The sequence below is a fragment of the Empidonax traillii genome, unplaced genomic scaffold, assembly GCF_003031625.1.
Source record: "Empidonax traillii isolate 1590-97213 ecotype Southwest subspecies unplaced genomic scaffold, ASM303162v1 scaffold1715:size108214, whole genome shotgun sequence".
Classification (NCBI taxonomy): domain Eukaryota; kingdom Metazoa; phylum Chordata; class Aves; order Passeriformes; family Tyrannidae; genus Empidonax; species Empidonax traillii.
In genome coordinates, this window is record NW_020956908.1 from 13,675 (window position 1) to 25,366 (window position 11,692).

Genomic DNA, 11,692 nt, shown 5'->3' on the forward strand with positions numbered 1-11,692 from the left:
GGCTCTGCTGTCCCAGGGTCCTCTCCTGAGTGCTGTCCCCTGTTCTGCAGGCCTGCAGTGCGTGTGCCAGCTGTGTGAACACACCAACTTCACGTGCCAGACGGAGGGCGCGTGCTGGGCCTCGGTCATGCTGACCAACGGGCGCGAGGAGGTGGTCAAGTCCTGCGTGTCCCTCCCCGAGCTGAACGCCCAGGTCTTCTGCCACAGCTCCAAGAACGTCACCAAGACCGAGTGCTGCTACACCGACTTCTGCAACAACATCACCCTCCGCCTGCCCCTCGGTGAGTGCTGTGTGAGCGCTGCTGTCACACCTGAGGGTGGGGAAATGCCGTGCAGGGACACAGCCACGGCAGCCAGCCCATGGGGGCTTTACAGGCTGGCTGCAAAACAGCAGATGCTTTTGTCCCAGCTTGTTTCAGACAATCTAAACTGCAGCTCGGGGGGAGAGGGAATCTCTTGTGTCTTGTAAAGGTCTCCACACACTGCCTTTGGGTCCCATGAGCACTAAACATGAAGATGAAAGGAAGATGTGAAGATGTGCTCTCAGGCACACGGTGGGGTTCTTGGTCTATCCCGTGCAGGGCCAGGATTTGGACTCAGTGATCCTTGTGTGTGCCTTCCAACTCAGAATGTTCTATGATTCCATGACTCTGTGACTCTAAGAAGTGTCTGAAGAGCACTTGTAACCTCACAAGCTCTATGGGCTGGTGTATCTTCAGGAAGTTTGTGACTTGAACTGGCATTAGGCTGAATATTGGAATGATGGTATTGGAGGCACTGGTGAATTAGCAATTGTGAGGAGCCAGAGGCTGTTATCTGGGGTCTTGCAAGGGAATAACAGAACCTCTGCCCTGCCTGAGGCCTTCCAGCCTCCAACATCTCCACACATGGTAGAAAACGTGCAGTGTGTGAGTCTGCCAGGTTCAAAGTTGTGTAATGAAGTTGATTCAGTGATTTTGAAAAATAGATTTAATATTTTAACTCTTCTTTGCAAGATTTGTGTTTAATCCAGGCTTTTTCGAAAAACCTGTAAAATATACTGCTTTATCAGTGGATACCTTTTTATGCTTACACCAGTGAGAGATGTTACAGCTTAAAATGTGCAAAGCTGCTGTTGTACAGTTCTGAATGGAGTTTGAAAGACTGTTGCTATGTCATATAAACATAGGGGGGCAAACCTCAGGCAAGCCTCAGGCACTGTCACCTCTTGCTGAACCCTGGTACCCACCCTCACCTGTCCTCTGCGGTAGGAATAAGGACTATTTAAGTGTCTTTCTTTCAGTTGACCACAGAAGGGACACCCTAACTGTGGTTATGCTCTGGAAATAAAGCACCATGCTGTTGTTTTCCCAAGCTGGGATGCTGGTATCTTGGGTTAAAGCTGCTATTTCTAGAGGAGCAGTGGAGGCACATCTGTCATCCCAGCACTTGAACAGGCACTTACAAAACTAGAGGGTGCTTTGGTGCCTGTGCCTGAATTCCCGTGGCAGAGCTGCAGGTGGCAATGCCCAGTCAGAGCAGGGCTCTGGTTGCTGCCCTGGTTGGTGCCCTGGAGGACAGGAACTGGCTGTTCATTTGAGTTGGTTTTTTTTTGTTGTTTGTTTGGTTGGTTTTTGTCTGTTTGTTTCTACAGTGTCTGAAAATAGGTATCTTTGAGGACAGATTCAGCCTGGATCTCTGCTTTTTATATCCTCCTTCTTGTGAGCAGGGAATTCACTCCAGTATTTTGCATTAGCAGGAGAAAGTTTCAAAGTGCAGGATGAGTTTGCTGTAATTGTTTTTTAATTTAATTCCTTTTTGGGCTTCTACTGGTTTAACAGGGATACTTTCTGCCCCAGCTAAAGGTGAGCTTCTCCTGTCAGTGGGATGTCACAGCAGGACTGAGGAAATGCTCTGTGTGCTGCTGCCTTGAGGGTCCTCCCTTTGATGAAACATCCCTCACTCTCATTTTCTCTGCAGAACTCAGCTCTGTGCCCTCAGTGTGGAACAGGCTGGTTTGAGTTGTGGGTCAGATCCAGAGGCTCTTTCAGTTGTAGACTTGTGTCTCACAGGATTTTCAGGCCACCTTTAGGGTCTGGGAGACAGAGCTTGTGATCTCTTCCCCTACTCCACTGTGAGTGGTGTCTGTAGTCACAGTGGAAACTGGAGAATCTTAATTTTAGACTCTAGCCCAAATTGTGTATTTTTGAAGTGGTTTAAAAGGATTCTGTAGAGCTGACTAGAGCCCCCTATTAATGCAGTACATTTTCTTACTGCCTTGGAAAGAACATGTAATTTGCTCCCTGAGTAGCCTAGAAACTTGCACACACAGAGCTCAGAGCTTTTGCAAACCTTACAGTGCTCATTACGAGTCAAAAGCAAATGGCTGTGTGTGAGAATGTCTTTTCCATTTTAGGGGAAAAAAAATCCTTCCTTTTTCTTTTTTTTTTTTGCTGCCTACAAGTACTATTTTGTTTGCACAACTTGGACCAAAACTACTCCACGTTGTGAAACTGCTGAGTACTGCCAGATGTGCTGCCTCTGGTTCACACATGGCAACATGTGTCAGCTCCTATTCTTGGTTAGCCAGTCAATGAACAGGACATTCAAAATAGGATTGCAAAATGGGATTAATGGTGTTGTTTTGCTGGGTTTGGGTGGTCCTGAGGGATTGTTGGATTTCCCCAGGAGTCTGACCTTGCCCAACTGCAGTGGATGTCACCACGCTGGTGTGGCCTTTAATGGCACCCTGGGCGTGGGGTGTGTGTTGTGTTTGTGGTGTTTGTCACTCCCCTGTGTGGTTTAAGCTGTGGGGAGCCCCTTGACCCCCCAGGGGTGTGTGCAGAACACCTGATGTGCTGGCCACGGGACACCTGGTGCATGGGCTCAGGGTTGAGGATGGCCCTGACTATAATACAGGAGTTACAGTGCTGGGTTTGGAGGTATTTCTTCTAGAAAGAGTGCTACTCTGGAGCAGAGGGAGCTGCAGGAAGGAGGGAAGAGAAGGAAGGAGCTGGAAAGGCTGGGAGGGATGTAGGGCAGTGGTGAGCACACTGTGAGAAGGGGCAGCTGCACAGCCCATGCTAAAGAAGTGGCAGGACTCTCCAGCCAAGGTGAGTGGGCTGTGGCCAAGGCTCCCAGCAGGAGCAGGAGGACCAGGAGCTGCAGGTGTGGGATGTTCCCGCAGGCTCTCTCCCACTGCACCACTCCCAACGGCACCCACCGTTCCTGCTGGAGCTGACAGCCAGGCTGGCAGGGACAGGAATTTTCCAGTGGGAATGCTGGTCCCTGTGCTGGCATCAGGGACCATCTGCAGCTCCAGTCCAGGACACTGAGCCCACGGGCCAGCTGTGTGCTGCTGAGTGTCCTCTGGTGTTCCCTGAGGAACGGGATGGGGTGATGTGAGGCAGTGGTGCTGGCTGGTGATCAGGAGACCAAGCTTCCTGCACAGAAAGTGTGTGGGGAAGGACTCCATGTGGTACAGGAGTGGGCTCTGCCTCGTGGCCGGGAGCAGTGACTGAACCTGTCCCTGCCGTCCCTCCGCAGCCCTTCACTCACGCTCTGCTCCCCTCCCGCTCGTGTTCCCGCAGCGTCCGAGTCCCCCGGCAGGGCGGGCAGGCCGGCGGTGCTGGCGGTGACGGTGGCGGTGCCGGTGTGTGTGCTGGTGCTGGTGGCGGTGCTGGCCGCCTGCTCCTCCCGGGGCCGCCGGCGCTGTGCCCGCCGCGGCCGCAAAGCGCCCAGCGTGGAGGATCCCCTGTCTGAGGCCAACCTGGGCAGCTCCGGCAAGACCCTCCGGGACCTCATCTACGACATGACGACCTCCGGCTCCGGCTCCGGTACGTGGGCTGCCCTGCACGCCAGGGGGGGTGGGGTCCATGCTGTGTGACCTTCTGTCCGACTGCAAAAGTTCTGGTCTTGGCTGGAGTGGAAGAGTTAAAAGAGTGAGCTCGGAAATCAGGTTCAAGTGTGGAAGCAAATGCTGCTGGCTGATAATGAAAGGTCCTAAACTCACCTGAGTCAGGATGCTGCTTCTGAAATGTTTAGTGTTCTATTGTAAAACAACGTTACCCAAAATTCTTTTTTTTGAGCAGAATGCCCACATTTTTTTCTGTTTCTGATAGCCAGTCTACTGTGATGCCTCCATTGCAATGGAGAAGTTGTTAAACCAAAGAAACACAAAAATGAGCTGGAATTAATATATTTTAGCTCATCTGGCCAGTGGCACATCTGGGGTGTACAACACAACTTTCCCTAATTACAGCTTTTATTGAAAAATATGTAGACTGTGCTTGCTTTTATTTATAAGTGAAAAATGTAGGAATGGTGCCTAACTTAGTTGACTTTATTTCCATGAGCTGCATACTTCTGAGGATTAACTTGTTGTTCTTCCCTAATGCTTTTTCACTGCTATAATGAGCAGACTTTGGCTTTATGTACCCTGAAGTTTTAACTCTTCCCAGCCATCCCTGAGCCAGGAACAGGCCTGGGCTTGTGATGATCCAGAGCCCCGTGCAGTGGGGCAATTTGGTCTGATTTCAGCCAAAATTAAGGTTGTCTTGATTTAAATAAAAAAAAAAAATTATTTTAAGTCCCCAGAAAACACAGAATCAAACCAAACAGGTAGAGGTTATGGCTTGCAAAGGACAGTGGAGCTGCTATGATAATTTATCTTTATTTTTGAAAATATCAGTCAGAGCAGAGCAACTAATTGATTGTAGGACAGCTGCAATTCCTATCACACCAAACTGAATAGTTCAGGCCTAGTTTTTAATTTTTATTGGGGCTTTTTAATATTTTTTAAATATATGGACACCGAAAAGTAACATCTAAAAGGCTGATTTGGGGAGATATTGTGGGGAGAGGACTTTCCCCTGGCAGGCTTGGAAAACAAAGCCACGAACGCAGCTCACTGGTAAAGGGCAGTGCTGGGGTTTGAGGATCACAGTGGAGCTATTTCCCAAGTCCCTGTCTCTCCTTTTAACTAGGTTTGCCTCTGCTGGTCCAGAGAACCATTGCCAGGACGATTGTCCTGCAGGAAATTGTGGGAAAAGGCCGCTTTGGCGAAGTGTGGCGCGGGAAATGGTGCGGGGAGGACGTGGCTGTGAAAATCTTCTCCTCCAGAGACGAGCGCTCCTGGTTCCGGGAGGCAGAGATTTACCAGACGGTCATGCTGAGGCACGAGAACATCCTGGGCTTCATCGCTGCCGACAACAAGGGTACGGGGCGGGGTGGGCACCGGGGGCTTCTCCAGGGAAGGCTTTGCCCACACAGCGTTTTTAACGACCGTGCTTCCCCCGGGCAGATAACGGCACGTGGACTCAGCTCTGGCTTGTCTCCGAGTACCACGAGCAGGGCTCGCTGTTCGACTACCTCAACAGGGGCACGGTGACGGTGGAGGGCATGGTCAGGCTGGCGCTGTCGGTGGCCAGTGGCCTGGCCCACCTCCACATGGAGATCGTTGGCACACAAGGCAAGTGTTTCCCTCCCACTTGTCCTTCCGGTATTTTAAGGAGCTTCGGTGTTGTTTGCAGGAACATTTACAGGTGATGTGAGATCGTGAAGCGCCTTCCAAACTGTTCACACCAAGAGGAATGGTGTGTGAGCGCTGCAGGGCAACAGGGATGTCACCTTCCCACTTCTGCTGTCTGCACCTCATCCATGGCTTTCAGTGGATGCCTGTGGGAGCAGCTGTGCTAAAGAGAAGTGAGCCCTAACGAAGGAAAAATTAGGAAAAGCTTCCCCAGGGGGGCTGTTCAGCTCTGACACAGCTGCCCGGGCAGGTGGTGGGGTCAGCATCCCTGGAGGGATTGAAAAGCTGTGTAGATGTGGCACCTGGGGACATGGGTTAGTGGTGGCTTTGGCAGTGCTCTGGGAACAGATGGCCTCAGTCATCTTGGAGAGTTTTTCCACCCCAAGCCATTCCATGATTCTGTAATTTTATAAATTAATTTGCAGGGTGAACTTCCAGTTTCTTTTTTTTGTGTGTTTTATTCCTGAAACACAGATACTGAAACAAAAATGCCATGGAAGTTTTCTTTTGAAGTTGACAGCATTTAGCAGAGCTTTGCTTGCTCAAAATAGGCTTCAGTGTTTCTATAGGGAATAGTAACAAAAGTGAATAAAACTGTTTCCACATCCTTGCTCATTATATTAAAATCCACACCGTTCTTATCAAAATTGGAGGCGGTTTCTCTCCCTGTGAACAGGGAAGCCAGCGATCGCACACCGAGACCTGAAATCCAAGAACATCCTGGTGAAGAGGAACGAGACCTGCGCCATCGCCGACCTGGGCCTGGCGGTGAAGCACGACTCGGTGCTGAACACCATCGACATCCCCCAGAACCCCCGCGTGGGCACCAGGAGGTGGGGCTGCCAGCCCCCAGACGGGCTCACTCCATGGGGACAGCTCTTCCCAGCCCTCCCCTCTGTCAGTGATGTCCCCTCCACTGACGGTATCGGCCGGGGGTCCCGCAGACCCTGCCCCTCCACGCTGGGTGGGAGCGGGAGGTGATTGCTGTTCCCATGGAATGGAACTCCCTGTCCCGCTTGGGATGCGGCTCTGGCACGGATCTGGGCCTGGTCAGGGCATGGCTCCAGTGCCAGGAGGGGTCACCTGGCCCTGGCACATGGCAGGGTAACCGTGGCCTTCTGCAGGAGCCAACCTGCCCCCGTGTGCTCCCCAGGTACATGGCTCCCGAGATCCTGGATGACACCATGAACATGAGCATCTTCGAGTCCTTCAAACGAGCAGACATTTACTCCCTGGGGCTGGTGTACTGGGAGATAGCCCGCAGGTGCTCCATTGGAGGTGAGCTGCCTTTTCACACAATCACAGAATCCCAGCTTGGTTTGGGTTGGAAGGGACCTTAAACTCATCTCGTTCCACCCTCTGCCATGGGCAGGGACACCTTCCACCAGCCCAGGTTGCTCCAAGCCCCGTCCAACCTGGCCTTGGACACTTCCAGGGATCCAGGGGCAGCCACAGCTTCTCTGGGCAACCCATGCCAGGGCCTGCCCACCCTCCCAGCCAGCAATTCCTTCCCAATCTCCCATCTGTCCCTGCCCTCTGGCAGTGGGAAGCCATTCCCTGTGTCCTGTCCCTCCATGCCTTGTCCCCAGTCCCTCTCCAGCTCTCCTGGAGCCCCTTTAGGCCCTGCAAGGGGCTCTCAGGTGTCCCTGGATCCTTCTCTTCTCCAGGGGAACCCCCCCAGCTCTCCCAGCCTGGCTCCAGAGCAGAGGGGCTCCAGCCCTGGAGCATCTCTGTGACCTCCTCTGGACTCTCTCCAGCAGCTCCAGGTCCCTCCTGTGCTGGGGACCCCAGTGCTGGCTGTAGCTCATTTTGTGATCCTCACCACTTTTATCTTCAGTAAAACCAAAGCACTCCTGGTTACTGCAGCAGTAAGTGGGGACAGAAGATGTCACGGAGCTGTTGTTCAAGGTGGCCCCCAAAGGTCCTCTGTTCTCTCTCACTGCTTGTAGAAACAATTCGAGTTAGTTGTGGAGCAGGTACTTTGTATTTTGTGTTACTTCCCCAATAAATGTTCCCTAGGAATCACCGAGGAATACCAGTTGCCTTACTATGATGTTGTGCCTTCTGATCCTTCAATAGAAGACATGAGAAGGGTTGTCTGTGAGCAGAAGCTCAGACCCAATATTCCAAACCAGTGGCAAAGCTGTGAGGTAAAACCAGTTTTCTGTGGTTTTGTTGTTGTTGGTGGTTTTTTGTTTGTTTTGTTTTGTGTTTTTAATTTAATTTAGTTTATTAGTTTAGTTTCTAGTTAATTTTTTCTAGTTTTATTTTATTATTTATATTTTTGAATTTAAATTAAAGCAGAATTTTTTCAGTGAGAAACAGGGTACTCGGTGCCCATCCTCTCCTGAATTTCAGATGTGTAGCTGTCCTTCAGCTCTCAGCTCAGCTCTTTGCACCAAGTGCTCAACTCTCTTCAGTGTGGATCTTCAGTAACGCTGCTGCTGCTGTGTCACTGTTTCAGAGAGCTGCACTTTATTTTCCTGTATTGCACTTGCAAAACAAAGAGCGGGAGGTGCCGGTTGTACTCCTGAGGGTGGATCTCAGGGAAAGGTTCTCCCCCCAGAGGGTGGTTGGCACTGAACAGGCTCCCCAGGGCAGTGGGCACAGCCCCAAGGCTGCCAGAGCTGCAGGAGGGTTTGGTGGAAGATGCTCTGGGGCACAGGGGGGATGGTTGGGGTGTCTGTGCAGGGCCAGGAGCTGGAGTGGATGATGCCGGTGGGTCCCTCCCAGCTGGCGGGTGTGTCTGTGTGTGCAGGCGCTGCGGGTGATGGGCCGGCTGATGCGGGAGTGCTGGCACGCCAGCGGCGCCGCGCGCCTCACCGCCCTGCGCGTCAAGAAGACCGTCTCGCAGCTCTGCCTGCAGGAGGACTCCAAAGCCTGACCGGCCTCCCCGCGCCAGGAGGCGGGAAGGGACTCTGCTGTTCATCTTTCCACGTGTGATAGTATTGTCATTTCTGGTCTACCTCAGGTAACGTGGTTCAGTGTTGCAGTGCCCGCAGCGGAGCACTGGCCTCCGGCGGCGCGTTCGGCCGTGGCGAGAGGCAGCTCGGGACTCAAAGCTCGGGTTTGGTACGGCAAGGCCGTGACTTGCTTTGGTTTTGTGAGTAAATTGGACACCAGGCGAATGCAGGAAGGAACTTAAAGCATCGCAGCAGTGTAAAAACGCCTTTTGCTGTTGCACTTTTCATCCTCCTCAGACCCCAAATGTCCTGGAAATGTGTGGTGTTGGTTAAAGCTGTGAGCAAAAAAAACCCTCCTGTTCTGTCCTCGAATCAAGTAAAAGACCAAATTTAGCCCAGCTTTTCTCCTATTTTTATGCATGAATCTGAAAAGGGGCTATCAGTAAATGCATTTTGAATGACTATATTTATTATTACCTAAGCAATTAAAAAAGATGGAAATTCCACTAAGGGTGTACCTTGTGAACAAAACCATCGAGACAGTTCTCTATTAACATTTATATTTATTGTCTCAGTTTCATGTACAATATTATGGTTAGGATTTCAGTTGTTTTACTCTGTTTATTTGTTTGTTGAACAGATCAACCAAGGGATAACTTTTCTTTCCAACAGTTTGTAGAAAAAATAATAGAGGCAATACTTTCCATTAGTTACGTAGGGGTAAAGTGGGAGAAATTCTACCTAAACAGAGAAAATATTTATTTTTAACAAAATCTTGCTAATCACTGGTAACATTTTTTTTAGTGCCTTTTGATGTGTTGGGGGAAGCTTTAACAAAAGCCAATAAAGCCTTTTCAGAGGTTTCTTATGGAATTCTGTAACACAACCAGGCTGGTGATGAGTATTAGCATCTCTGATCATGTTTCCATAATTCCACAGCCATCAAAGTGAGGTGTTGTATCAGAATTCACTGATGTTCTGGCATTTTGTGAACTGATGCTTCTCCCCCACTCCATGGCCCACATATTTGAATGTAGTATTCTAATATTTTTAATAGCCTAAATTATACATTTCATAATCATAAGGTTCTTTAAATCCAGCTGGTCCATGGAAATTAAGCCCAAAGATGTTTCCAGGATAGCAAAGCTCTGCAAAAATCTGGTGTGGCCCACGCAGCTCCCTGGCAGTCAATCGTTGGCTGATCACAGTGTGTCAGATTGATCTTCGGTGTAAAATCTCTTGAACTGGAACTGTTGCAGGGAAAAACAGGGCAAACTTTTACTGAGTGGGGTGATCTGTACTATCAGCACTCTGGGTTTCTTCCTGACACACATCTCCAGGACATTATGGATACTTTATGGCTGTTAATTGCCCATAAATAGGCTCTGATGCAATTGATGTGTTTGCACAGGTGCTTGTGTTAAATTATGCAGGTCATTCTGTGCTCTGGAGCTGAGCAGTGGAGAATATTTCCCTTAAATTGCTGGCAGACTTTTCTCCAGTGTGGTTTCTGAGGTATAACCAAAGGTGTCTCACAGATTTGGGCCAGATTGGATGGGGCTTGGAACAACTTGGTCTGGTGGAAGGTGTCCCTGCCCATGGCAGGGAAGGGAACAAGACAGGCTTTAATGTCCCTTCCAACCCAAGGCACCCCGTGATTTAATTGTTATGTGCTTCAACTACATGAACTGCCCCGTAGAGCTCAGTGGATGTGACTTTCTAGGTTGCCTGAGGAGTAATTTCAGCATGATCCAAAGCATGATGCTGACTTGGGTATCAAAAAATTTGCAAACCTAAGATCCAGCACTTGTTCTTGTAGAGCATAAGTTGAAAGAAATTCCCTATCTTAAAGAGGAACACTCGAAGATACTTTTTTTTTTTTTTTTTTTAAGTGGGGGAAGGGTTTCAGTTTTCAGTTGCCATTCTGGCATCTCTGAAGATTGTTGATCAGCCCTGTAATTTGAAAAGACCTTTTTGGTGCCTAGCTGGGAGGTGTGGGTGGAGGATTCTCAGGCTCAGCTCCCTTGCACATGTCACAGCTCCAGCCCCAGGAACACTTTAACCCTTCCCCTGCACATATCTCAAGGTATCAGATATTATGGTCTGTTTGTCCTGGCCTTTCACCTAACTCAGTATTTTTGCACTGGTTTTCTTTTTTCTTTTGTTGTTGAGACTATAGTTAAAACATAACTGAGCCAAGGGCTGATGATGTTGTATTGAGCTCTGAAATGTTTGCAAACTCTACACTCCTTTAAAGAAACCCCAAAGAACCATTGTTTTAGTGGCCTTTCCCCTCCATGTGGATTTGTCCGGTTCTAATTTACGCACAGGTTATGCCAAGACACTTCTGTGCGGTTTGGGGAGGCTTAGGTTTCCTCTGAGGTTACAATGCACCTGCTAATCTTCACAAGTTCCTAAACTCATAAAAATTTTCAAGGTCAAGGGTGCTCAAACCCCATCACCACATTCAGCCTCTCCTAATTGATGCTTCTATTTGGGAGGAGTTACTAATATTTTATACTTTGTTTCTAATAACAACCTGAAGCTTAATGCAGGGATTATGGACTAAAAGGGAAAGTTAATTAATGTTTCCTCTAGCACCAATTTTTTCTGTGTTTCCTGAGCTGCTGCCCCCAGACAGCCCTTGAGAAATTCAGGCTGTAATCTCCTCTGCACTTGGGTACTTTTATTATTTGCACTTAACCAAGGTCATTCCCTCATGTAACCCTATAACAAACCCTACAAGAGTTTAGTCATTGCTAAACCATTTCTTTCCTTGGTAATAAATTCAGGAATTGTAGATAAATTTATTTAGAAATATGTCCAGTCCCTACAACAGGTTTGAACTCTGAGCAGGGCACGTTCTTCTCTCAGTCCCCGTCTGCCCAGAGCTCCTGTGCCCCTGGAGGCTCTCCCAGCTCACCCTCACTCCTGGGAAGGAGGGGTTTGTGTTTCATGCCTTGCATGGGGATGGTGTTGTGTGAACTGCCTCCCCATTTCGGGGTGTGGCCCCGGGGTGCTGCTGGGACAGGTGCTGTTTCTGCAGGGCTCCCACCGCGGGGGTGGAGGCTCCACCGCGTCCTGCGGGTTCACAGGCAGGGAGGAACAGGAGCATTTTTGTGTTCCTGAAGATTAGGGCTCAACCCCCCCTGTTTGGTTCGGTGCAGGTCTGTCAGGCTGTCCTTGGGCTGTCCTTGAGGTGTCCTTGGGGAGCCCTGGGCCGGCACCTGGGTGCCCCCAGCAGCACCGGGAGCGAGTCCCCTCCTCTGCCCTCCGCTGT

The 11,692-nt window shown here is 49.9% G+C and overlaps 1 protein-coding gene across 1 annotated transcript in view; it reads left to right on the forward strand.

The window, feature by feature from the left end:
* ACVR1C (activin A receptor type 1C) overlaps positions 1 to 8,585 on the forward strand; it is a 17,952-nt gene extending 9,367 nt beyond the window's left edge. The window contains exons 2-9 of the mRNA XM_027908459.1: positions 51 to 281; positions 3,570 to 3,815; positions 4,965 to 5,195; positions 5,282 to 5,449; positions 6,186 to 6,342; positions 6,663 to 6,787; positions 7,529 to 7,659; positions 8,268 to 8,585. Coding sequence (XP_027764260.1) covers positions 51 to 281; positions 3,570 to 3,815; positions 4,965 to 5,195; positions 5,282 to 5,449; positions 6,186 to 6,342; positions 6,663 to 6,787; positions 7,529 to 7,659; positions 8,268 to 8,393 — 1,415 coding nt within the window. The 3' untranslated portion in view covers positions 8,394 to 8,585. The remainder of the gene's footprint in view (positions 1 to 50; positions 282 to 3,569; positions 3,816 to 4,964; positions 5,196 to 5,281; positions 5,450 to 6,185; positions 6,343 to 6,662; positions 6,788 to 7,528; positions 7,660 to 8,267) is intronic.
* Positions 8,586 to 11,692: the final 3,107 nt, after the last annotated feature.